The sequence below is a fragment of the Oncorhynchus nerka genome, linkage group LG11, assembly GCF_034236695.1.
Source record: "Oncorhynchus nerka isolate Pitt River linkage group LG11, Oner_Uvic_2.0, whole genome shotgun sequence".
NCBI classification, from domain to species: Eukaryota; Metazoa; Chordata; class Actinopteri; order Salmoniformes; family Salmonidae; genus Oncorhynchus; species Oncorhynchus nerka.
In genome coordinates, this window is record NC_088406.1 from 42449079 (window position 1) to 42476154 (window position 27076).

Genomic DNA, 27076 nt, shown 5'->3' on the forward strand with positions numbered 1-27076 from the left:
ACTAACATTACCGGATCATATTAGGTTAATGTTGGGACATGTAGCCTCTATGAATCATTATGGAACTCAGACCACAAGTAGCAGGTTAAACCTGGAGCCTCTGGAGCCTGGCACATGGTTTATGAGGACTGGACCTTTGTCACACAGTTCCATGAACAGTGAGCATTGGGCTAGATTAATAGGACTTTTGTAAACTTTTTTCCACCTTGCAATATTTCATGGATGTTAACTTGAATATGACACATTTCATCATGAATCAAACCACTGTATTTTTTATTCATCAACATATTTTGTGAGTAAAGGCTCTCCAAACCTTTTTTTGTATTATTCATACATACTTTCCTAACCCTAAAAATGCCTAAATAATCTATGAGATGAGTATTTTTAAATCTACCAGTTGGTGCTGAAATAAAGACAAAGATGCATAGATGGCATTCTATCATTGATCCCTATACTCTGAACCGGTTCTCTCTATGTATTCTAGTCTGTCAAAAAGGTACACCATATTTAAAGGGATGGCTTAATTTAACATAAATGCACTGAAAACCCTATTGAATTAAAACTCCACGAGAAAATATGCTGACCAGCAAGTGGGAGGGTTTTCAGCAGTTGAATTACATTTATTCAGTGTGCAAGTGAACCACGCCTGCAAAGCCTGTTATGCAGCTGCATAAGGTAAGTCTTAATAACAACTACAGAAAAGGCCAAAGGCCTGCGTAAGGAAGGCGTAATTTTCTAAGTCGGAATTGTGCCCTAGAATTTCACACTTTTGCGGATTTATTATCATCACACGGCCTTCTTGATTCAAGTCAGAACATTCAGTTGTTGGAGTAGATATTGTGGGTTGATAGTGATAATAATTAAAGTAAACTACACACATAGTCAGACTAGAACATATAACTAAACAAAAGGAAGCCTTTGCATCCCTTGCTTGGTGTTAACAGTCAGAGTGTGGAGAGTTCCTAGATACCCATCTTTTAGCAGGCTTGGCATTTCACATTTCTTTTCCTACGCAACAACCAAACAAATGGCGCAGGACGACACGTTAAAATGATTTCCCCTGGTGATTTATCGGAGCCGCTTGTTTTGTCCGTTCCAGTTCAAACAACTTGCCCTCGTGTGATCTGACTGAGCACAGAGGGAGAGAGAAGTAGGCTAGTAATCTTGACGACAGCGAAGTGATAGAAATCGCTCTTTGCCGAGAGAGTGGAGTGTATGCTTAATTACAGCGAAAAAGTACCCAGATGCGATCTTACCTTGCAACGGGCTATTTCATCGCCGGTTTCCTGCCTAACCCTCCTCCTAACCCCCTCCTGCTCTGATCACCCTCACTCGGCCATGAAAACCCTTCTCCCACCATGACCACAGTGCTGTGTTGTGTTCAGGCCTGGCACAGTTTAGCACAACAGCCCAGCCCCTGTCTAGCCCAGAGAGATCACAGAATGTCTGTAGTGAAGGGGTAGCAGTATGGTGGGTTGGGGGATGATAGGTGGGGAAGGGATGGAGACTTGTAGAGGTGGGAGTGGGAGGTAGATCAATGATGTGCAGGGAGCCCTTTAGTGATGGAAAGGAAGAGGTGGGTAAAATATGGGATTAGGGTTGAGGAGGATGGATATGATATGGGATTAGGGCTGGCGATGCAGGGTTATACTGGGGGTTGAGAGGTGGATTAGAGATGGGGAGAGAGCTGTGTGATGGAAAGGGTTGGGTATTAAAGATGAGGAGGTGGATAAGGGCTGGGGAATAGAGCCCTCTGTGGCCACCCAGGTCTGGGAGGATGGATGGCCTCTGTGGGGCTGTTTGACTGGAAACAGGTGTGTGTCATCTGAAGATGAAGGCCCGGCTGATAAACATTATTGGAGAACATCTGTTGCTTGTCACAACACGGGTCCAGGCCGAGCAGCCCCCCATCCATCAGCCAGGGGCTTGGTTTTGCGCTCGCGGCCCAGCTCGCACATCACTCACCCGGGGACGGAGCGGCCGATGTGGGCTGCCTGGTCCACGCACGGTCCAGACACCTGCCCGGTGGCGGACGCTGGAGACGCTCCACTGCACTTGAGAAATGCCTCGGGGGCGGACGTCCCAGCCGCCCGCCTTCCTCCTCTCCCCTCCACCACGACCTCTGCTATGCTCAATCCCCATCACCACCTTCTGACAGGTGTTGTACCAGGTAACGCTCTGGCTTGTTGCTCGCCGCTTGACCTCCCTGGCTGATCAGCAGCGGGCCTGTGCTCCCTGGCCTCCAATCCTCCATCACTGCTCTGTGACAGGCCATCTCAGGACCCCCTCTCCTCCCCCCATCTCCTACCCACTCCACACCCCACTGCCTTGCCTTTCTCTAAGCTCCCAGGCAGAGGACCCAATACCATGCTACACTGCTCCCAGATAAAATGGCCTCTCTCCTAAATGTGGTGATGCGATATTAGGGACAGAAATAACAGACAGATGTACCACATTAGCAAAAAGAGAATTTAAAAAAAAAAAATATATCAAAATGTATCAAAATAGCACCATTTACATAAAGCCTGCCATCAGGCACATAGTACAGTACATGTTATGAGTGGTATGAATTGCAGTATCCTGAGGTACAGTTCAAATGCTTTGTAATGTTTTAAAAACCCTTCTACATGAAAATATACTGATTACTTGGCTAAAACAGACTTCTATAGGTCATAGTGGCATTTAACTGACACACTTACAATAACAGACAGTAACAGCAGTAATGAATTGATACGTGGCTTTCCTTGATCTGATAGTACAGTAAGTGATCTTATCAAACATACAACCAAAAGCAATTTCAAAATATATTAACACTTTATGACAAGCAATCAGGCAGACGCTGTCAAAAGAAACCAGTAAAATACAACACAAAATAGTCTCACTGTATACGATATGAGAAAATGACAGAGTGCCATTCAACGGAGAGACAGTACCAGTGGACACTTCGGGAGTGATGGCTGTTGCTCCCATGTCAGTCTGACCAATGACTCTGAGGGTAGGCCATGGGTAAGCAAGAGGAGGGTGCCGGCTTTTGTTCCAGCCCAGCTCTAACACACCTGATTCCACTAATCACGAATCATGGTCTTTGTGAATCATATGTGATAGTGATGGTCCGCACACACTGTGCCCCTCCAGCACCGTAGTTGCCCGCCCCTGTGTACTAGGCTGCACAAAGCTGCACTGGGGTGAGGACAGAGATGTTATGAATGTCCAGGAAGCATTTGGCCTGTGGTTAATGACAGGGTAGACCAGTTGACTTGGGGCAGAGGTCCAGTCCTGAGACAATCAGGTAGGGCGCGTTCCAATGTCTACCGCCCAGCAGCACATCAATGTTCCAGGTGCTTGTGTAGCCTGCTCTCTCTCTCTCTTTCTCTAACTAAACCGGCATTCTGCACCTTTCTGCAGGCTCACAAAAAGCCAATGCACATTTCTCAACCAAATGTGCAGAATACAGGTGTAGACATAAGAATACATGACCTTGTGTGTCTGGTCCAGACCTGAATCACCTTCTGGCTGTATACCTCTGTCCATCTGTACACAGCCTTCCCATGACGCCCCAGGACCCCTGACTGCATATTTAGGGCACCTTATTCAGTGTTTGAGACATCTGGCGGGGGTATTTGGGACGTCTAGTTTGGGATGTGGGGCCTCCAGCAGCGCTACGAGTGGGAGAGACCAGACGGCCCCTTCAGGGAGGGAGAGAAGCCCAATGCTGGGACCTCTGCAGTCTCTAGTCGTCCTGAAAAGAGAGAAGAGGCAGACAAAAATACATTTTGGCACCTTCTAGAAATCAAAAGCAAATGTTCTTCGGCGTTCAGGGAGTTGCTGGTGTGTTGGGTTGTTTGCTGTCTCCCGTGAGCTGGGCTTGTGGAGGAAACGAAGACATCTTCAAGCCAGACACCCCGCTGGGTGTGGATTCAAATAACTGTCAGAGGCCAGAGGGGCTATTGAGGGAGACGGAGACACAGAGCTGAAGGCCTGAGCTTGACACACTTACCGACGCACTATTTCATGAAAACCTGGTTCAGCTTTACAGCTCTGGTCCTGGGTGTCTGCTGTGATGGGCAATAGGTATCACTCACTCATCAGGGCGATGTGCGTGTGTGTCTGTGTTTGCATTTGTGTGTGTGTGTGTGCACACGTGTGTGTGTGTGTGTGTGTTTGTTTGCATGCATGTGCGTTTGTTTGTGTATACAGTACCTTCTGTGCATGTGGGGCCCAGCCAGGTAACAGGACACAGGCAGCGGCCGTTACGAGCGTCACACTGGGCCTGATGGGAACACTGACACTGCAGGGAGCAGTCCGGACCAAAACGATCTCCTCCACAGTCTGATGGACAGACAGGGGAGATGGAGAGAGAGAGAAAAATAATGACAGAAAAGAGAGGAAAGAGTGACAGAAGAAAGACATAAAGTAAGACCGACACAACGAGAAAAAGATGGAGACAGCACACAAAAAATAAAATGGCCGATTTAAATACAGTTATTTTTCTATTGGGTAAAGGCATATAATACATACACAAAAGGCATATCTAAGATCCAGTACTGTAAGAAACAGAGCGCCGTTGCGGGGTAGAGGAGGTCGTACCTTTTTCACATCTCTGTCCAGTCTTCCCCGGGGGGCAGAGACACTGTCCCGTGGCTGGATGACAGGGGGCTCCCCCTACGCAGTCACATGACTGCTGACAGCCCTCCCCAAACCCGCCAACCTCGCACCCTGGGACAGACACACACAGTGAGATACACACACACACACGTGTACTATGTGTCTTTTTTCCCTCCTTGACAAACAGTACACATTCATCACTCTTCTCTTCCATAGCGTGCCCCCCCCCCCCCCCCCACACACCCCACACACACACACACAGGTCTGTCTCTATTACTTCATTACAGGGGGTAAACTATCTGGCTGTCTTGCAGCTGCTCTGCAGTGCTCAGTGCTCTCCTGCTGGGGCTGAAGTGGGCATGAAGGCCCTCACACTGAGGAGCCCAGAGCAGGCAAGAGGCCACAGAGATGTAACAGGAATGCATTAAACAGCCCGTCTCTGCAGTGGCAGCCAGGAAACACCTGCCTCTCATCAAATAACCACCTCTTCCAACATATGCTCGTATTCATACATGCACACACAATACAGTATGTGTGTAATATGCACACACAATAGAGTATGTTTGTAATATGCACACACGTATGGCTTTTCTGTTATTAAAGAGAACTGAAGTGCTGACCTTCCTGTCTCTATATGAGAACAAAGTGTGAATCAGATTGTGTGATCTTCTCCTCTGTCATCCAGTACTCACGTCTCTGACACTGGGAACCATGGTAGCCAGGCAGACACACACACCGGCCCGTCACATGATCACATGTCTGTCCCCCTCGGCAAATACACGGACGGGCACAGTTCTGTCCGAAGAAGCCTGAGGGACACACTGGGGACAGGATGACAACACAGGAAAAGGCTTTGTTGTTAGTGTCTCATACAAGAGCACAACCCATCATCCTAATCGGGGGCATGTTCAATTGGCATCAAATGTTAGAAAACAGATTGAAACAAGGAGGGACTACCAGTAAGAAACGCTCATTTTTTGTACAATTTCCTTTTTGAAACATTGGGTGCCCACATGAACACAACCCAGCTCTTTCATTAGAAATACAGGGTCAGGAGTTTATCCTGGACAGGTCACATGGCGAGGAAAAACTCCCTGCCCTAACTATAATTACAAAAATCCAACGTACAGTGTTCACAAGAGTGTCCGTAGTGTCCGGCCGTGCAGCTGCAACAGCCAGTGAAGCGGTCACATGTCCCGTTGTTCTGGCAGGGACAGTCCAGTGCACAGTCCGGTCCATATTTCCCCTGGACACACGCTGGACAAACAGACATATGGGAGAGACATACAGTAACAACAACACAACACTCACAACCAACATACCTTCTGTCTGTATGTGTACCACAGGTGGCTGGTGGCACATTCATTGTGGAGGACGGGCTCATAGTAATGGCTGTAATGGAATAAATGCAATGCTATCAAACACATAACGTGGTTTGCATGTGTTCGATACCATTCTATCCACTCCATTCCAGACATTATTATGAGCCGTCCTCCCCTCAGCAGCCTCCTGTGACTTGTAACTGATACTGCACACATTAACAGTGGAATGACCTAATATCAACATAGAGACACACTGTAAACCAGGGATATGGGAAGTTACTGTGCTCACAGTAGTAGCTACAATAGTAGCTACTATTCATAATAACACAAGTCTTCATTGTTTTGTCATGGCTGTTGGGTCATCGAACATTGTTTCCATGTTGTAACAAAGAGAGTAACAAAACTTTAACTTCAACAAAGCAACTTCAAGAACAGGCAGACTTGTTGACAATACTCCTACAGGATAAACTAATGTAGTACTGAACCACAATTAAACTCCGCTGACCCTTTGCCCTGCCAGGCTACTTTAAACCTAAAGTTATACTGACGTTATCCTGATGTTGTGTTGACGTTATCCTGAGGTTACCTGTCTCACAGCGTGGTCCCGTCCAGCCCAGCCCACACCTGCAGCTCCCGTCCCTGGGCTCACACAGCGCGCCGTTCTGACACACACATGTGTTCCTGCACTGCAGGCCATAGCGCCCCCTAGGGCAGGCTGGAGGAACAGCAAGGCTTTAGATAGTAGTAATCATCATCATCACAGCACTACCAAGGCCAGCATGACATGTAGTTCTGTTCTTTAGCTACCCAGCCAGCAGTGAGCCTACCACACAGTTAAACATACACACACAAACAGCAACATACAAGCACACGTTTATTTAAGAAACAGTTAATTAGCGAGATGGCAAAGTGGTCTCCCTTGGCAGCGATATAAAAGAATAATCATGTTTCTCTGGGTAATTTAGATAGGGAAAACAATAAGCGAATCACTTTGATTCTCCTGTTTATTTATTTGTTTCCTCGCCAACGCCATCGACACGGAACATGGAAAACGAGCTACTTATAGGTCTCTGTAAACATTCAACACAGGAACATAAGCAGTGGCACGTCCACAGACGTATGGTGCTCACTAGGAGAGCAGAGTGCTTACGAACACCATCGTCTAGAATGGATGGAAACTCCCGTTTGCAGTCCAGAGGAACTGCTGATAAACGGCCAGATTAGGGAAACTCAAGAACCCTACCTCTGTTCTCAAGGAAAATAAGAGCCTCTGATTATTGATACTTTTTTACTGAGGAAATTTTAGAATTTGTTAACTAAATACATATTGAAAGCTAATTTGATTGGTTGGTTGGTTGGTGGATTCCCAGTTGCCAATCAGACTCTGTGTTCTTGATGAGATCATAGCCTGCTACAAACATTTACTGGTGTATGACAAACAGTGACGGACTGGGACCAAAAGCTGGTCTTTACATCCTCAATGGCCCATAGACATAAGGTTAGTTATGAGGTAAATGTAATTATTACCTTGATGGCAGGACTGCCCGATTTTGTCTGGGGCGCAGATACACCCCCCAGTCACAGGGTGGCACTGCCCTCTCTCCCCACAAGAACACAGATGGGCACAGTCCTTCCCATAGCGCCCAACCGGACAACCTGTCAGTACGAAGAAAGATGATTTAAAAGTGCAGCATCTTTTCTTCCTCCCTTCCTTAAAGTAATCACTGATTCGGAATGACTCAACAAGTGGAAGAGGCGTGACGGAGCCCTCGCGTTCATCTGTCTAATCCTGTCTAATCCCAACTGTCTTCAGACTGATTCCTAGCAGAACACTCTGTATATCTTTATTCTTTATAGAAGACTCTGATTCATAGTCAGAAGATGACTTGTCAAAGACTGTTCATTTTCACCCATGACAGGTGTGCAGCAGACTTACCAATGCTGCAGTCAGCTCCTAGGAAGCCAGGTGTGCACTCACAGGTTCCTGTTTTAGTGTCACAGCGGCCGCCATTGTTGCATTTACATCTGGCCTTGCAGTTTGGCCCATATGATCCCTCTCGACACACTGGGGTAGGGAGAGACAGAGGCTGTTTTAACATTTTCAAGAGGTTCTCAAGAGCTATTGAATCTCGAGAGTCAATACTGTTGGGTAAACTTGCGAAATGATGACGTCTTGAGTGCTCGCCCGACAGAATCTTCTCGTTGACCTCAACACAACACACTACAGTATAAATGGTAATAGCAAATACAACGTTTTTGAAACAGCTGAACTGTATAGACATTTTTATATATTTAAAATGTGTTTTATTTCGTTTTGCAACTAACAGCCTGTTACTTTCTGAAATTGTCGCAGTAGTTGCCGCCTGTCAGCTGCACTGAGCCACATAAAACTATGGAAGCCCATTCCCCCCACCATTTTTTATTATGTGTCATCTAGAATAAACATTTGACAACATATTAACAATTCCCTATGTGCCTTCGGAAAATATTCACACCCCTTGACTTGTTCCTCATTTTGTTGTGTGACAGCCTGAATTTAAAATGGATTAAGTTGAGAACAAACAAACGTCACTGGCCAACGCACAATACCCCATAAAGTCAATACCCAACACACAATACCTCATAAAGTCAATACCCAACACACAATAACCCATAAAGTCAATACCCAACACACAATACCCCATAATGTCAATACCCAACACACAATACCCCATAATGTCAATACCCAACACACAATACCTCAAAGTCAATACCCAACACACAATACCCCATAATGTCAATACCCAACACACAATACCCCATAATGTCAATACCCAACACACAATACCTCAAAGTCAATACCCAACACACAATACCCCATCATGTCAATACCCAACACACAATAACCCAATATTGTCAATACCCAACGCACAATACCCCATAATGTCAATACCCAACACACAATACCCCATAATGTCAATACCCAACACACAATACCCCATAATGTCAAAGCAGTAAGTTAATAAGTGTTCAACCCTTTAGTTATGGCAAGCCTAAATAAGTTCAGGAGTAAACACTTGCTTAAAACACTTTGAGCATGGTAAAGTTATTAATTACACTGTGGATGGTGTATAAATATACCCAGGAAACTGCTCAGGGATTTCACCATGAGGCCAATGGTGATTTTAAAACAGTTACATACTTTAATCGGCTGTGATAGGAGAACACACTATTAACCTAAATGACAGAGTGAAAAGGAAGCATGTACAGAATAACAATATTCAAAAACATGCATTGTGTTTGCAATTAGGCACTAAAGTAAAATTGCGAAAGATATGGCAAAGAAAGGAACTTGTCCTGAATACAAAGTGTTATGTTTGGGGCAAATCCAACACATTACCGAGAATCAAACAGAATAGAGCACAGGCAAAATCCTAGAGGAAAACCTGGTTCAGCCTGCTTTCCAGCAGACATTTGGAGACAAATTCACCTTTCAGCAGGACAATAACCTAAAACACAAGGCCAAATATACACTGGAGTTGCTTACCAAGATGACATTGAATGTTCCTGAGTGGCCTAGTTACAGTTTGACTTAAATAAGCTTAAAAATATATGGCAAGACTTGGCTTGGCTTACTGGCTATCAATTGATCAACAACCAAATTGACAGAGCTTGAAGAATAAAAAATAAATAAAAAATGCAAATATTGTACAATCCAGCTGTGCAAAGCATTTAGAGACTTACCCAGAAAGACTCACAGCTGTAATCACTGCCAAAGGTGATTCTAACATGTATTGACTCAGGGGGTTGAATACTTATGTAAATTAGATGTATTATTGTTTTATTTTCATAATCTTTTTACATTTTCAAAATTTTCTTCCACTTTGACCTTAGGGTATATTGTGTAGATCGTTGACCAAAATGACAATTAAATCAATTTTAATCCCAGTTTGTAACACAACAAAATGTGGAAAAGGTCAAGAGGTTGAATACTTTCTGAAGGCACTGCACGTTTTTATTGATAGCTACTAGGGCTGTGGCGGTCACAAAATTTCGTCACCTGATGATTGTCAAGCAAATAACTGTAGGTCTCACTGTAATTGACCATTAAGTAACATAAACAAATTTAGCATCTCCTGGCTTCCAAACATAGCCTACAAGCCACTGATATCTAATAGTCTAATAAATCCATGTAATATAGTCTACACCATCACAATAAATCCATGATTTATTTTAGACAGGTCTAAAGAAACATGAAATTAAGAAAATGTAGTCTCTTTCAGAAGAACAGAATGTCCTGATCTGGCTATGCCATATGGATGTCAGCTTTCATTTTTTTTAAACTAGGCAAGTCAGTTAAGAACAAATTCTTATTTACAATGATGGCCTACCCTGGGCCAATTGTGCGCCGCACTATGGGACTCCCAATAACGGCCAGTTGTGATTTGAACCCGGGGTGTCTGTAGTGACACCTCAAGCACTGAGATACAGTGCCTTAGACCGCTGCGCCACTCCGGACTCCACTAGGTCATTTAGCAGACAAGATTTGCTTAGAATTCCATGGCATTATTTTATATTGTTTTATAGTATGAAGAATACAATTAAAAAATGTGAATAAAATAGAAAGGATATTTTCTCCAAACGATTTGAGGGAGTGCGCACATGCGGCTATTCTGTGTTGACCGGTTAACAAAGAAATAAGTACAACTATGTGCTTAATTTAGCATTACTAATGTAACTTTAGTTGTTTTACAAACATTGGGCTAAAAGTTTTAATGTTTAATACATTGTAAGGCTGCATGATGCAACTCTAATGATGATTTGAAAACAGTTGCTCTGATTTGTTTTTGCACAGGCAATACACTTTGTCAGTCTCTCATTCACAATTTGAGAAGCACTTGATAATGCCTCAAATTTCCCGGCGGCATCCCCTTTGTGTGGCCATAATGCACCCTAACAAACCCATGCCTTTTGCAGCCCTTCTCCCTGAGTGCTGCCTGCTCAGAGGCACTTCTCACTCACACCTCTCTCCATCATGTGATCTGGTCTTTCTCACAGGCTACAAGTGAAGACAGACATATCCGGACGCAACTGTGAGCTTCCTTATCCAATTCCGAGGTGCATATTGAAGATATTGGAAGAACTGTCCACGTTTACTTTTTGTCAGCCAACAAGATGAGTAGGCCTAACAAACAGCAAAAGCACTAGCATATGTCAAGTTACTATCCCCATAGTACAAAAGTTGTCCTATTATGTTCTGTGCGAGAAATAAATATTCCAAACAGTCTGGGACAGCTGTGGGATGCGATTAGATCCCAAATGAATACAACCACTAGCATCAACAAAATGTTTTTTATCTGAGGCTTACACAACAGATCAGAACGTTTAGCTTAAAATGTTGACAAACTATTTGTCTATTTCTTCCCATTATAAGCGCAGCGATGCGTAGGTTATAAGCGTGAATGTTCCATTAGCGTGAAAACACCACTATCAAAACGGACCACAAACGTGATTATGCATGTAATGCTTTTATTATAAAGGTAAAAATCATGCTGAAAATGATCTTCCCCAAACTTGAAACTCACACGCTGCTCATGTACACCCCTTGTAAAGAAGATTAATGTGCTTCATTTTAAGAAGTTATTTGTCCACTTTAGTTGTGATACAAACCTTATCAAAACATATAGGCCTATGGGCTAGGCTGCATGAGGTGATGGCAGAGTGATTAGAGGGACAATGGAGTGCTGAGTACCAGGCAGTTAGCAAGTTTGGTAGGCTGCTAATGATCATCAGCAGCATCAGAGCTTGGAGAAGCCTAATTTCCATGACTAAACTGTCAATTTGTTACATGCTACATTTCATACTAACATCATGCTTACATTTGTGTTTGGAGCTCATTATCAGTTATAATGTTAGCCAGCTAAATGTGCATTACCTTTCGCTAAGATCTCGAGGGGCATCTAAACCCTGAACAATGCCTGATAGCTAGCTCTGTCTCCCAGGCTGTGTGCCACAGCCAATCGCATGCAAGCAACAACGCAGCTAACTTGGCTAGTCTTGTGAGTGAGCTAGCTAGCTAGTTGGCTAGGTAGTCTTGTTAGCTTTCATCCCACCTAGCACAACAAAATGTGGAAAAAGTTGAGGGGTGTTAATACTTTCTGAAGGCACTGTATGAGTCTGGAGATTATGTCTAAGGATAACCACACAAAATGTGGTGAATAAAGATGCTTCTGAAGCTTAGAAAAATGTGTTTGCTAGTGGGAAGAGTCTGACTTTCAGGGAAATGGCAGTTAAAGACAAGGACACTGACTTTTAAATACCGATTTAGACCCAATCACCATCTCTTCAAAGTAAGTTACTGCATATTGTTGCTGCGTATTATTCTTTATGAATTTGGCTTTTAAATTGTGTATTTCAATAGAGTGGGTATGATAAACTAACAAACACATGTATATGTATCATCTTTTTGACATTTTAATTTGTACTTTTTGAAAATACTAATGTTAATGGCCCAAAATACAAATGAATCACCAATCAGAGTTTAAAGTTACCACAACCATAAATTAACCCGGAGCTATTTTTAGTTTGTCCTGCACGAAGAAACAAAGAGTGAGAGAGACAAAAGAGAGAGCAAGACAGAGAAAGTGAGACAGGGGCAGACAGACAAAGACAGACAGAACACTTATTCAAACTCAGTCTTTGCATAGTGCACTGCGATTCCATTGTTGAAGCCACAGAATAATTTAAAACAAAAATCTGTTCACAGCAGTAGACTACCCAACAGTAGTCACTACTTACTGAGTTCACAACGGTTGCCGTAGTAACCAGGTAGACAGGTACACCTTCCAACAGTAGTCACTACTTACTGAGTTCACAACGGTTGCCGTAGTAACCAGGTAGACAGGTACACCTTCCAGTGACAGGGTGACACTGCTCATGGTCCCCAGAACACTGGCACATCTGGCTACAGTAAAGACCGAACACACCTGATGGACACGCTGCAGGAGACACAAGCATGTACAATAAAGACTGGAGGAGATGGACATAGAGGTACGCATGCGCGCACACGCATGCACACGCATGCACTACAACACTCAACATGGTGTATGTATGCTTGTACATGGATTTCCACACCCAATCTCTGTTGCAGACATAATATCACTCTCAGACAATGCAGTAGTTCACAGACTCAGATACTCACACAAGGGAAGATAAATCTATGAAACAAACATGTTTTTTCTCTCCCTCTCTCTCCGCTGAAACCACAGCACTTACTGAGGCAGCGTGTAGGACAGATAAGAAACCACTCCAGACTAAAGAGGCAATTACAGCGCTGTCATTATGCATGTCTGCCTTCCAAATGCCCTTATCCACCCAGGAGACAAAAACAATGTCTCTTGTTTTACTTGGCAACCCGAGTGTAATGTTTATCAGATGTCTGCTGAGTGTGTGAGGGGGAGGGGGGAGAGGAGAGGCGGGATGGTGTGGGGTGTGTGTGTTTTAAAGAGAGGGTGGTACGTGATAGTGATGTGCTCTTACTCTCCTCACAGCCGTTCCCAGTGAGACCAGCAGGGCAGCCACATGTCCCAGTAACGTGGTGGCAGGAAACCCCAGACTGACACTGACACCGCTGGGCACAGGAAGCACCGTAGACCCCAGGCAGGCAGGCTGGGGCACATCAGACACACATTCATAACTAACTAAGGTATATTCACTTTAAACAGTGAATAGTTTATGTGTACAACTGTCTTGTTTAAATAAAGATGAACCCTCCTTATAATGACAATTCGTGATTTAACCACAAACTGAATGTATCTATCTCAGTCCCAGGTATGCATTCAAATAAAACGGATGGATTTGAAAAAGTAACGGAACATTTTTCTCTACGGTAATTGACCTCTCATAGTAAAACAAAATAATGCATGACTTGATGTGTTGTTTCCAAAGTGGCCCTTTCTGGCCCCTGTCCAAGTCACACTCACGTTTGTCACATCGGGCCTCTCTCCATCCTGGGTGACATTCACACCTGCCCGTCACATGGTGGCAGCTTGTCCCGTGGTCGCACTGACACCTCTGCTCACACCCTTTTCCATGGAGACCGCCTGGGCACGCTGCAGCACAGACACATGGGTGGTGTTCAGTAGGGCACAACGTAGCAATATGTTTTAGAAATGGTCTGAAAACGAAAATCGGCATTCTTATTGGACAAGTACAGGTAGGACTTTTCCATTTGATTATGTTTCAAAACGTTTTCTCCCTTCAGAACATGACCCAATTGAGGAAAGAGGCATTTCAGTATATCTCAATAGTCATTAGTGGCTTTCTTTCCTCAACTCCTTTCCTTCATCAACACTGATCTGCAAGAACAGGGTAGCAAAAAACATATCTCTACATTGGCTTCTGACAGATTGCTTTCACCGATCCAAAGAGATGAGGTAGGGACCCAGTCTAAACTATTGGGATGCATCCCTTGCATTTGGAAGCAGTGATGTCACAGGTCACCTGTCTGACAGTGCTCTCCAGTCCAGCCAGGGGGACAGCTACACCCCCCAGTCACTCTGTCACATGTCCCTCCATTCTGACAGCTGCAGGTTTGTGTGCACCCCTCTCCATAGTGCCCCTCCCCACAGTCTAGGAGAGGCAGAGAACAGAGGCCTCAGATCACACAATATATCCACCACACAATGAGCTGAATCCTAACCAGGAAACCATGTTCCTGACTCTGGCTTTCTAGTAAATCATGCAATGATGTCAATGGGAGTTTTGCACAGTAATTCGATCCCAGGTTAGATTTGGACCAAGGTGAGAACAGCTATGAATGCCCTCACTCCTCTGGTTGATCTGACCTCCAGGGACAGAGGGGGGGACTCACCCAGCTCGCAGGCTGCTCCGGTCCACCCTCTGGGGCAGGAACACTGGCCAGTCACCCTGTCACAGAAGCCTCCATGCTGGCACAGACACAGCTGGGAACAGTCCTCTCCATACCTCCCAGCAGAACAGGCTGAACACAGTAACACACGCAGACAGAAGTTTAATAAGTGGATGTCATTGTTCAATACGATTCAGACATATAGAAATTATGATTCGGATTCAGTTAGGCTGCACTGAGTTTGTTCTAAAACAACTTACACCGACCAAACACACATACAATAAACAGTGTATTCATACACTCACCAACTGTTGTGATATTTCATCGTAATTGGAATAAAATCGATAATAATCACCCATCACTGTTTTCGGGAATGTTTTACGTAAAGATATTCTGGTAGAAGATTGATTTCAGTTCCATGCAGAGCTCCTTATGTCCTGGGTTAGGTTAAGGTTAGTTTAAGGTCAGACTGGGCCCTATACTGGGTTGACCGATGAGCCACTCACCCTCTTGGCATCTGGCTCCGGCCCATCCGGCTCCACAGCTGCAGCGGCCGCTGACGTGGTCACAGGTGGCCCCGTTCTGACACTCACAGCTCCGGCTGCAGTTCTTCCCAAAACCACCCTCAGGGCAGGCTGCCTCCCACACAGGACAGGATACACAGTCATATAGTTAAATACAAGTCAGCATTTTATAGCACTCATCATGAAGTGGTCTGCTCGACACAAATATATAAATGTAGGATCTTAATTTGAGCAAGATTGCTACAGGAGGAAAATAATCTTTCAGCAACTGGAAATGTGAATTATTATGTGGATTATAATTAATGGACATTTTTGTAGGAGATGATACATTCTTCATAAGGGAATGTCAAGTCTGAAATTACAAACTTCAGAAGCCTTTTAAAACTTCAAACACACTACAAGTTTAAATATACTGCATTGCAGGAATGTAATCCTGCAACATGGTGATCAGATTTATGTAACGGGAAATGATGTGGTTTAGCCAATTCCTTTTGTCATTCATTGTCTAACATATACATAAGAATGAAAAGGGACACGATGGAGCGGTTGACTAAAGCACAAACATGCCTGCTCTATGGAGAGATATGGCTTGAATGTACTTGCCTTGTATTTCTTGCTTGAGATATGGCCAATATATATTTTCGCGTTTGCATAGATCACATTTACTTTACCTATCTGAACTAGTCACTAATGATCGATGTCTGAAATGAAATTACAATAAGTCACGCAAGTGGGCTGACTCTTGGCTTTGGGTCACCAAGACCACAAAACATGCTTTGGGGAGACCAGGCCCTCTCGAATAAGACTTGAGAATGACATAGTCTGATCTTTAAGAGAGTATTTCACTAGATCCATTAAAACGTCATGAAGACTTTGTGGAGCAGCGGATGGAGACTTTGCATGAGAGTACCGAGGGTAAAACTGATGCTCCTAAAAGAGCTTTGCCAAGTAACTCCTTTAAATGCATTGCTATAAACACGTGGATGCATTTATCCAGAATCTGACCCAATTAACGGTGTACGCTGGAGGGGTATCCTATCAGCCCCCCTACATCCCTCCCACCCCTTACGCATCCCTAAAAAAGGAATTGGCAGGGTATCATTAAACAGATAATTGTTCTCGAACACATGGGACATGGTATTTAGGGTGAGAGGAGGCTGTGATGGACTGGTAGAGGCTCCCTCACACCCCGTTTTAATGATGTGGCTTCCATACCCAGAATGCAGTGTGGTCCCGACCAGCCAGGGGTGCAGAGGCAGGCTCCTGTGATGTGGTGGCAGCGGGCACCGTTCCTGCACTCGCACATCTGGCCACAGTCAAGACCGTAAAACCCGTCCGGGCACACTGCAAGCCAAGATAAAACACCCTCTGGTAAGGGCCTTCCAGCTTTACACACATACAGAGGGAAGGAAAAGGGTTAGGATGCCAACTCTCCCTCTCTCTCCTTCTGTGTCTTTCTCTGTCTCTTTCCCTCTCTCTTTCTCTCTCTGTCTGCTCTCTCATCTCTGTCTTACCACCTACCAAAAATACCATATCAAATTGCAGTACCCTGGTCTAGCTGTTCATTTGTGGAGCGTCTGCATTCGTTAAGTGAGCTCATGTCCCACATGTGAGGAGTGTCCGTGCCACATCAAAGCCTGCGGAAACACGGGGGCCCGGGCCGCCCCTCAGAGGGGGTGGGAGAGAGGGGCACACACACACACCAAGGACTGGTAATTAGAACACCTGCTGAGTCCACAGGCCTGTCGTCAAGGCCTAGGAACCCAGCCCCAAAACAAAGCCAGGTTACTGCGCACGCACACACAGTAGATAGTGCATAGACATACACGGTGGTGTAAAGTACTTAAGTAAAAATACTTTAACGTTTTTTGGGGATTCTGTACTTTTGTTTACTATTTCTGTTTTTGCCAACTATTACTTTTACTTCACATTCCTAAAGAAAATAATGTACTATTTAGTCCATACATTTTCCCTGACACCCAAAAGTACTAGTTACTTGTTGACAGGAAAATGGTCCAATTCACACACTTATCAAGAGAACATCCCTGGTCATCCCTACTGCCTCTGATCTTGCAGACTCAATAAACAAATGCTTTGTTTGTAAATTAATGTCTTAGTGTTGTAGCGTGCCCATGGCTATCCGAAAATAAACAAATTGTGCCGACTGGTTTGCATAGTGTAAGGAATTTGAAATTATGAATACTTTTACTTTTGATACATAAGTATATTTAAAACCAGATACTTTTAGACTTTTACTCAAGTATTTTACTGGGTGACTTTCACTTTTACTTGAATCGTTTCATTTAAAATATCTTTACTTTTACTCAAGTATGACAAATGGGTACTTTTTCCACCACTGCATATAGACACAATTCGGACACACACACACACACACACACACACACACACACACACACACACACACACACACACACAGTTCTGTTCCCACTGCTGGTGTTCAGCAATGACAGTGTCCTGGGTCTGTTTTCCATTCATTGAGAGAGAGAGCGGAGGGGGGGGCTGCTGATAGTTGAAAATGTCTTTGGAGTCAATGGACAACCACAGAGTTTAGTAAACACATTGTCTATGGCCCAGAACAGGTCCACCAGGGCTGTTATGGAAAAACCCTGTGTGGGGGGATGTAGAGGGGGCTTTTCCAATGTGCTGTAAACATTGCCTATAAGCTCAACTAAACCGTGAAACAGACAGGAATGCCCGTGTTTACTTTGCGATTCTCGTTGATTGCTCAATTTGTCACTGAAAAGTACAAGGATCACAGAGCAACAGCTCTAATGACAACACTTACTATCAGTTGGTATGTTAAGAGCAGTTACTACAACACAGGCACAGCATCATTTATGTCTTTGTTTGGGGAAAAGCTGCGATGACAACACTTACTATCAGTTGGTATGTTAAGAGCAGTTACTACAACACAGGCACAGCATCATTTATGTCTTTGTTTGGGGAAAAGCTGCGATGACAACACTTACTATCAGTTGGTATGTTAAGAGCAGTTACTACAACACAGGCACAGCATCATTTATGTCTTTGTTTGGGGAAAAGCTGCGATGACAACACTTACTATCAGTTTGTATGTTAAGAGCAGTTACTACAACACAGGCACAGCATCATTTATGTCTTTGTTTGGGGAAAAGCTGCGATGACAACACTTACTATCAGTTTGTATGTTAAGAGCAGTTACTACAACACAGGCACAGCATCATTTATGTCTTTGTTTAGATAAAAGCTGCGCTCGCTTGACTGCGTTTCTGATTGATTAACAGATGCAGTAGGACACACCTCCTTTCAGCCCTGGTGGTGTGTGGGGAAGCCTGGCACTGGCTGCTTCCCAGTCTGAACATATCCCTTGTTCCAATTGACCCAATGCCAAATAACCCCTCTCATTTACATAGAGTAATACTATTGTACCTAGCCTTCTATTGGGAAAAACACGAAGACAGAGTCTGACTTCTGGGCTCGCCGTGCGTTTTTTTCTTAGCCTGGTCCCAGATCTGTTTGTGCTGTCTTGCCGACACCTATGGCCATTGCCATGCTAAACATGACCAAAGCATAGGAGTAGTCAAGACCGTACAAATGGATCTGGGGATCATGCTACATTTTCCCACGCTGCCACAGTAATCTGCCTTTGTGGTGGTTCTACTATAAAGTTATACTGTCTCATTACAGCCTGAGCAGGGAAGATACTGCCATGGATCCATCTGTGGTGCTGTGTGTCTGTGTATCTGTGGTGCTGTGTGTCTGTGGTGCTGTGTATCTGTGGTGCGGTGTGCCTGTGGTGCTGTGTGTCTGTGGTGCTGTGTGTCTGTGGTGCTGTGTGTCTGTGGTGCGGTGTGCCTGTGGTGCGGTGTGTCTGTGGTGCTGTGTGTCTGTGGTGCGGTGTGCCTGTGGTGCGGTGTGCCTGTGGTGATGTGTGCCTGTGGTGCTGTGTGTCTGTGGTGCGGTGTGTCTGTGGTGATGTGTGCCTGTGGTGCTGTGTGTCTATGGTGCTGTGTGTCTGTGGTGCGGTGTGTCTGTGGTGATGTGTGCCTGTGGTGCTGTGTGTCTGTGGTACAGTGCTATTTTTTTTAGGTGCTGGAGCGCAAACTTTTTTTCCAATGATGTCTTAATTTCTCAATCAAAGTTTGTACGGGACAGATGTATTATATTTGTACCAACAGTTGCAACATCATTATATAATATCCATAAAATGCACCCTCCTCTAAAAGAATAAAAGCCTACCTAAAATAACACATTTCACTGCATCTATCTGGTGTACATGACATTCAAAAAATGTCTCATCTTACCTAGTTTCAAAATAGGCCATCACTGTCCATCGTGAATTATAATTATTCACGTTTTATCCGTGAAATGTCCAACCTTTTTTTAATTGAACCTTTATTTAACTAGGCAAACACCACAACATTGCATAAAGAGAGTCCTAAGAAAACAACACGACATGGCAGCAACACATGACAACACAGCATGGTAGCAACACAACATGACAACAACACGGTAACAACACAACATGGCAGCAGCACAAACATAGCAGCACAAACATTTGTCAGGCACAGCACAAAGGGCAAAAAGGTAGACAACAACAATACATCACGCGAAGCAGCCACAAGTGTCCGTAAGAGTGTCTATGATTGAGTCTTTGAATGTGGAGATAAAACTGTCCAGTTTCAGTTTGAGTGTTGTTTTTTTGCAGCTCGTTGCCAATCGTCTGCATGCCAATCATCTGACCTCAATCAGTTTTGTGGGAATATGCATTTAGATCTTCTTGAATGACTGTTTCTAAGTGAATTAGAGCCGATGGTGTTACAAACTATTAGCCTTTCTTGTATTTTGTTTCAATCAAAGCATATCCTACCTAGTGTTGCGCGCTGTTGACTTTTGGCTGCACTGGAACAAAAACTGAGACTATTCGGCTACAATGAGTATCCTAAAGTATCCTAAAGAAATGACTGAGGAGGTGCTTTTGGTGCAAACGTACTATAAGCCTACTACTATTCTATTCTATTTGTTTCTGTTTATTAAGAAAATGACCTATTCAGCATTAGGCCAGTGTGATCTGGCAAGACAGGCTACACTCGGACAGGGCGAGTTCACTAAGTGTGTCGTACATGAGCCCCGAGTCCATAGCGAACTGCTTGGAGAACAGCCGTTTTAGCAAAACACCTCATAGTTTTCTGTCTTTGTCTGTTCTTGTTAGGGAGTGAACTTGATGTATAATGAGGGTCACATGGATAAAATGGGACCTCTCTGAAATGAAAATGGATGGACCTCCCTTAAGCTAAATATATTTGACCTAAACCCTCCCTGAACACTTGAAGAAAAAAAACAAGTGACCCTCCCCTAAATCCAAAATAATAATTAAAACATAGTGGATAACAGAGAACATGCCTACCATTTACCCTCACTTCTTGGACAGACCAGAGCCTTAGATATGCAGTTTTAGAAACTGTTCTTTGTCCTGTAAGCATTACATGGCAACACAGGAATGTTTATAGCGCAGAGGGCCAGGAGGTTGTGGGTTCACAGACCACTTTGGACAAGAATAGGAGTGGAAAGATCTTTATAGTAAAAACATTGTATGATTCTGTCATTGTATTTTCAGGCCTGTGAAAAACAGCCTTTTATTAATATTATATGCAATTTGACATAATTTGACATATTGGCAGAATTTTTTATATAATTTTTTAATACCACACAAATGACAGGCTAAGAATGGACAGTGAGAGAGGCCTATGTGTTCATCTTATCATATTTCTCCAATGCCAAATCAGTGTGTTTTGTTTGCAATGAAACTGTCCCTGTTTGCAAATAATTAAATCTGAGACGTCATTAGGAGTCTGAGCATGGTACTTTCAAAAGTTAAGGCTACCTTCCAACCCCAGACAGAGTAGGCCTACCAACGCAGAAAACTGTACGTTTTAACTACTGGCTACTCTTCTTCCTTCCAACCCCAGACAGAGTAGGCCTACCAACGCAGAAAACTGTACGTTTTAACTACTGGCTACTCTTCTTCCTTCCAACCCCAGACAGAGTAGGCCTACCAACACAGAAAACTGTACGTTTTAACTACTGGCTACTCTTCTTCCGTGGCTTAACCCAACGAGAGAAGGTCACAAGTCTTTCCCTAAAAATCTGTCTGGGTTTAAACAGCTTCTATTGCACATAAAGTGAATAGCTTAATCAATTGATAATGACAGAATTAGATTACTTCCCAAGCAAAGTCCATTCGTTGTCCTCTTGGCTACAGAAGGTTGTAGCTCAGCCTCAGAATCTCAAAGAAACACAATAATAATATTCCCATATGCAACGGAGTCATGTCTTTTACCAGTATTTTACAGCTTGTTTCTAGCACAAAGCATTCCGGACCAAAGCCCTGTTATAGATCACTTTATATAATCAGATCTATTTCATTTTCTTCAAAATCGTAAGCTAACAAGGGGTAGGCCTGTGCTTTTTGCCATTTTCTAGAATATAAGGAAGGCCTATGGCATACCCTCTCAGACCCCCTCAATTCGAGTCTCGGCTTTAATTTAACAGCCCTTCACTGAGACGTAGAGGTAGGCTAGTTAAAGAGTGCATGGTGGGTGGAAGAATTGGCAGAGAAATCTATGGATATAGCAGCCTAAAGCCTCATTTCCTCTGTCAAACAGGTAGGCATACGTCTTATTTCTTAAATATGAATAAATAGGCTACAATACAAAGCCCTCTTGTTGTTAGTAAAGTCTAATTAAAATGATGGTTGAAATTAATGATGCCTTCTCAAATGTGCCTACTTTCAACACCATAAACTGTCAATTAATATTTTCTGGAATAATCAAAAAAACATTTTGGAAGAATTCTTTGACTCTCCTCCTGAACTGCCACTGTAGGCCCACACAGCACACCATTGGTCAGGCAGCACAACAAAAAGTTTGGATCAGCAAGAGCAGAGCAGACAGGGGCTCAAGGTTAGAATATCCATTGCAGTGTGTAATGCAGCCTAGTTTTATTTACACCATCCCAGCAGTGCAAAAGACTCAAGAAGGAAGTACATTTTCAGTGTACTGTTTCATTCTGTGATGGTGGTACAGTACTGGTTGTATTTGGTCAACATCTGGTCAGATGGCTCTATACCTTGAGCTGCTGGCAGAGATGCCAGACTGATGTCATGTTTGATGCCAGGGTGTGAGTTGATGTGGAGGTACATTTCACCATGACATCCACCACAGCCCATTTTGTCTGGCCAGCAGACCTCTAGTAATTTGGTAACCTCTGTAATCTTCAGGCAACACAGCTACAGGGTTATAGGGTTTTATAAACTGGGTGGTTCGAGTCCTGAATGCTGATTGGCTGACAGCTGTTGTATATCAGACCGTATATCACAGGTATGCCAAAACATGTATTTTCACGGCTCTAATTAAGTTGGTAAGCAGTTTATAATAGCAATATGGCACCTTGGGGGTTTGTGGTATATGGCCAATATACCACACCACCTCGTGACTTATTGCTTAAATCAGTTATCTTTATCAATTTACAAAATGCACTTAGTTTACATTGGAGACCAACCAAATCGTCAAATGATCTAAATGGGTTAATTAACTGTGTGCAATTTGAAGGGAGATTTTTTTTAAATTCTGAATTCTCATTTACATACACATTTAAAATATGTAGATAGATATTGGGATCCTGGTTTGAGGTTGCAAAACGGCAATGCCAATCCTTCTTTCCACCAGAAGAGGGCACTTGGTTTCCACTAAATCCCAGAGTGAAGTGTCATCTGATATTAGCCTGGTCTGTGCTGCTATTTCCACTGTGGATGCAAGGTTTAAGTTGTGTGCTGTGCCTGTTGTGCCTCTGTTTATTGTCAGTACTGGGAGTCCTCATACTCCACCAGCTAGTGTGCTGCTAGCTACATCGCTGATTAAATCAGCTCTTTAAAGGGGAAATCTGGGATTTGAAAAACAACAAACTGGCCCCACCACTTATTTTGGTAAACAACTGACCGATGGGGCTGGAAAAATGTAACCACTCGCAAATTCATGGATGTCAGGAATGGCCATCCATAGATCAAAATTATAGTTTTAACCATGCTTTGATATGTGGTATTACAAACAATGGAGTAAAAGAATCTTATATTGACAGTTGAACTAATAAGCTCATGATGCATTTAAAAGTTATATTCTTCAAGAATTAAAGGCTATATGTCATTCATTCAAAAGTTTAAAAAAAAATAATGATGTACCTATACCAATCCCTGATTACCCCTTTAAGGAAGTAATGAGGATCATTTCCAGATCCCTGCCTGTGTGTTAAAGCGCTGTGTCCTGTCAGCCTATAAACCAAGGCAGGAGACCACACAGCCAGACAGACATAGAGACATGGAAGGGGAGACTCTGGCCCTCGCTGCCTTGTAGAAATCACTTCTTGACTGCTCCTAAAGGAAGAGGCCCCTGTACAATATGGGGAAACTGGACACCTTATTTTAGGGTGGGGGGAGACTTTAGAAACAGAACAGTGAGTGAGTGAGTGAGTGAGTGAGTGAGTGAGTGAGTGAGTGAGTGAGTGAGTGAGTGAGTGAGTGAGTGAGTGAGTGAGTGAGTGAGTGAGTGAGTGAGAATATATATATTTTAGTTTCCATGGTCATTTCAATTAAGGCTGATTTTTTATTTATTTCACCTTTATTTAACCAGGTAGGCAAGTTGAGAACAAGTTCTCATTTACAATTGCGACCTGGCCAATGATGTCTATGATGTTGGAAACCATTGGCTTGTAATGGCTAGAAATGTTAAATCCTACAGGTCAGAAGGGTGTGTGTTAATGTATCTTATGATATAATGTGACATGACTGTGATTCACGCATGAAGCAGGCTATATTTTACACCACTGGTAACTTACATCTTACACCACACATTTACATTAGACCGTTTCAGCCGAAGCCTAATCAAAATCAAATCAATGAGTTAGTCATGCTTGAGACCAGCTACTCTGGAATATGCACATATAGTTGGTCTTGTTTTACTGTAATTGGACTATGTGTGTGAGAATCTGCACAGGGACCATCAGACATCCACCAGCGCCCTCCAGAGTCTAACACAGGACTTTTCGCTGGAAAAGTTACCTTGGTAGTTTAAAACTAAACCACGGTGAGTGGCTAAACAGATTCTAGAGAAAGGGAAAGGGGATACCTACACAAGGTAGTATGATGATCTAAAAACAAACGGTCAAACCTTAATCATTAAAGTAGTTATAACAGCTAGAATAACAACAATTTAGACCGATATAGGAGGAACCAATACAATAGTCAGTGGTGGAAAGTACTTTAAGTAGAAATATTTTAAAGTACTACATAAGTAGTTTTTTGGGGGTATCTGTACTTTACTATTTATATTTTTGACAACTTTTACTTTTACTTCACCACTTCACTACAGTTTCCAACATAGCAGCATCCACCTGTAGCACGTGCTCCAGCAGGTAAAGTTGAAGTCGGAAGTTTACATACACCTTAGCCAAATACATTTAAACTCAGTTTGTCACAATTCCTGACATTTAATGCTAGTAAAAATCCCTGTCTTAGGTCAGTTAGGATCACCACTTTATTTTAAGAATGTGAAATGTCAGAACAATAGTAGAGAATTATTTATTTCAGCTTTTATTTATTTCATCACATTCCCAGTTGGTCAGAAGTTTACATACACTCAATTAGTATTTGGTAGCATTGCCTTTAAATTGTTCAACTTGGGTCAAACGTTTTGGGTAGCCTTCCACAAGCTTCCCACAATAAGTTGGGTGAATTTTGGCCCATTCCTCCTGACAGAGCTGGTGTAACTGAGTCAGGTTTGTAGGCCTCCTTACTCGCACACGCTTTTTCGGTTCTGCCCACAGATGTTCTATAGGATTGAGGTCAGGGCTTTGTGATGGCCACTCCAATACCTTTACTTTGTTGTCCTTAAGCCATTTTCCCACAACTTTGGAAGTATGCTTGGGGTCATTGTCTATTTGGAAGACCCATTTGCGACCAAGCTTTAACTTCCTGACTGATGTCTTGAGATGTTGCTTCAATATATCCACATAATTTTCCATCCTCATGATGCCTTCTATTTTGTGAAGTACACCAGTCCCACCTGCAGCAAAGCAGCCCCACAACATGATGCTGCCACCCCGTGCTTCACAGATGGGATGGTGTTCTTCGGCTTGCAAGCCTCCCCCTTTTTCCTCCAAACATAACAATGGACATTATGGCCAAACAGTTATATTTTTGTTTCATCAGACCAAACGACATTTCTCCAAAAAGTAGGATCTTTGTCCCCATTTGCAGTTGCAAACCGTAGTCTGGCTTTTTTATGGCAGTTTTGGAGCCGTGGCTTCCATGATGAGCGGCCTTTCAGGTTATGTTGATATAGGACTCGTTTTACTCTGGATATAGATACTTTGGTACCTGTTTCCTCCAGCATCTTCACAAGGTTCTGTGCTGTTGTTCTGGGATTGATTTGCACTTTTCGCACCAAAGTACGTTAATCTCTAGGAGACAGAATGCGTCTCTTTCCTGAGCGGTATGACTGCTGCATGGTCCCATGGTGTTTATACATGCGTACTATTGTTTGTACAGATGAACGTGGTACCTTCAGTCATTTTGGAAATTGCTCTCATGGATGAACCAGACTTGTGGAGGTCTACAATTCTATTTCTGAGGTGATTGGCTGATTGGCTGATTTCATTAGATTTTCCCATGATGTCAAGCAAAGAGGCACTGAGTTTGAAGGTAGGCCTTGAAATACATCCACAGGTACACCTCCAATTGACTCAAATGATGTCAATTAGCCTATCAGAAGCTTCTAAAGCCATGACATCATTTTCTGGAATTTTCCAAGCTGTGTAAAGGCATAGTCAACTAAGTGTATGTAAACTTCTGACCCACTGGAATTGTGATATAATGAATTATAAGTGAAATAATCTGTCTGTAAACAATTGTTGGAAAAATTACTTGTCATGCACAAAGTAGTTGTCCTAACCGACTTGTCAAAACTATAGTTTGTTCACAAGGAATTTGTGGAGTGGTTGAAAAACTAGTTTTAATGACTCCAAACAAAGTATATGTAAACTTCCGACTTCAACTGTATGTCTCACTAGTCACCCCCAAAGACAATTCCTCCTTTGGCCGCCTTTCCTTCCAGTTCTCTGCTGCCAATGACTGGAACGAACTGCAAAAATCACTGAAGCTGGCGACTCATAACTCCCTCACTAGCTGTAAGCACCAGCTGTCAGAGCAGCTCACAGATCACTGCACCTGTACATAGCCCATCTGTAAATAGCCCATCCAACTACCTCATCCCCATACTGTATTTATTTATCTTGCTCCTTTGCACCCCAGTATCTCTACTTGCACATTCATCTTCTGCACATCAATCACTCCCATGTTTAATTGGTATATTGTAATTACTTCGCCACCGTGGCCTATTTATTGCCTTACCTCATTTGCACACAGTGTATATAGACTTTTTCTACTGTATTATTGACTGTATGTTTGTTTATCCCATGTGTAACTCTGTGTTGTTATACATGTCGAACTGCTATGCTTTATCTTGGCCAGGTCGCAGTTGTAAATAAGAACTTGTCCTCAACTAGCCTACCTGGTTAAATAAAGGTGTCCTCAACTAGCCTACCTGGTTAAATAAAGGTGTCCTCAACTAGCCTACCTGGTTAAATAAAGGTGTTCTCAACTAGCCTACCTGGTTAAATAAAGGTGTTCTCAACTAGCCTACCTGGTTAAATAAAGGTGTTCTCAA

At 43.2% G+C, this 27076-nt stretch overlaps 1 protein-coding gene across 3 annotated transcripts in view; it reads right to left on the reverse strand.

Annotated features, from left to right (window-relative positions):
- Positions 1 to 2455: 2455 nt before the first annotated feature.
- The window catches only part of LOC115136897 (multiple epidermal growth factor-like domains protein 6), a 92337-nt gene continuing 67716 nt past the window's right edge, over positions 2456 to 27076 (reverse strand). For 2 of the 3 annotated variants that reach the window (XM_029672790.2, XM_029672788.2), the window contains 15 exons: positions 16515 to 16643; positions 15282 to 15410; positions 14779 to 14907; positions 14409 to 14537; positions 13889 to 14017; positions 13446 to 13574; positions 12773 to 12904; positions 7864 to 7992; positions 7455 to 7583; positions 6514 to 6642; positions 5734 to 5862; positions 5298 to 5426; positions 4588 to 4716; positions 4201 to 4329; positions 2456 to 3739 (listed from right to left, as the gene is read on the reverse strand). In XM_029672790.2, the coding sequence (XP_029528650.2) occupies positions 3660 to 3739; positions 4201 to 4329; positions 4588 to 4716; positions 5298 to 5426; positions 5734 to 5862; positions 6514 to 6642; positions 7455 to 7583; positions 7864 to 7992; positions 12773 to 12904; positions 13446 to 13574; positions 13889 to 14017; positions 14409 to 14537; positions 14779 to 14907; positions 15282 to 15410; positions 16515 to 16643 (1889 nt within the window). In that variant the 3' untranslated portion in view covers positions 2456 to 3659. The remainder of the gene's footprint in view (positions 3740 to 4200; positions 4330 to 4587; positions 4717 to 5297; positions 5427 to 5733; positions 5863 to 6513; positions 6643 to 7454; positions 7584 to 7863; positions 7993 to 12772; positions 12905 to 13445; positions 13575 to 13888; positions 14018 to 14408; positions 14538 to 14778; positions 14908 to 15281; positions 15411 to 16514; positions 16644 to 27076) is intronic. The other variant, XM_029672789.2, reaches the window with a different exon arrangement.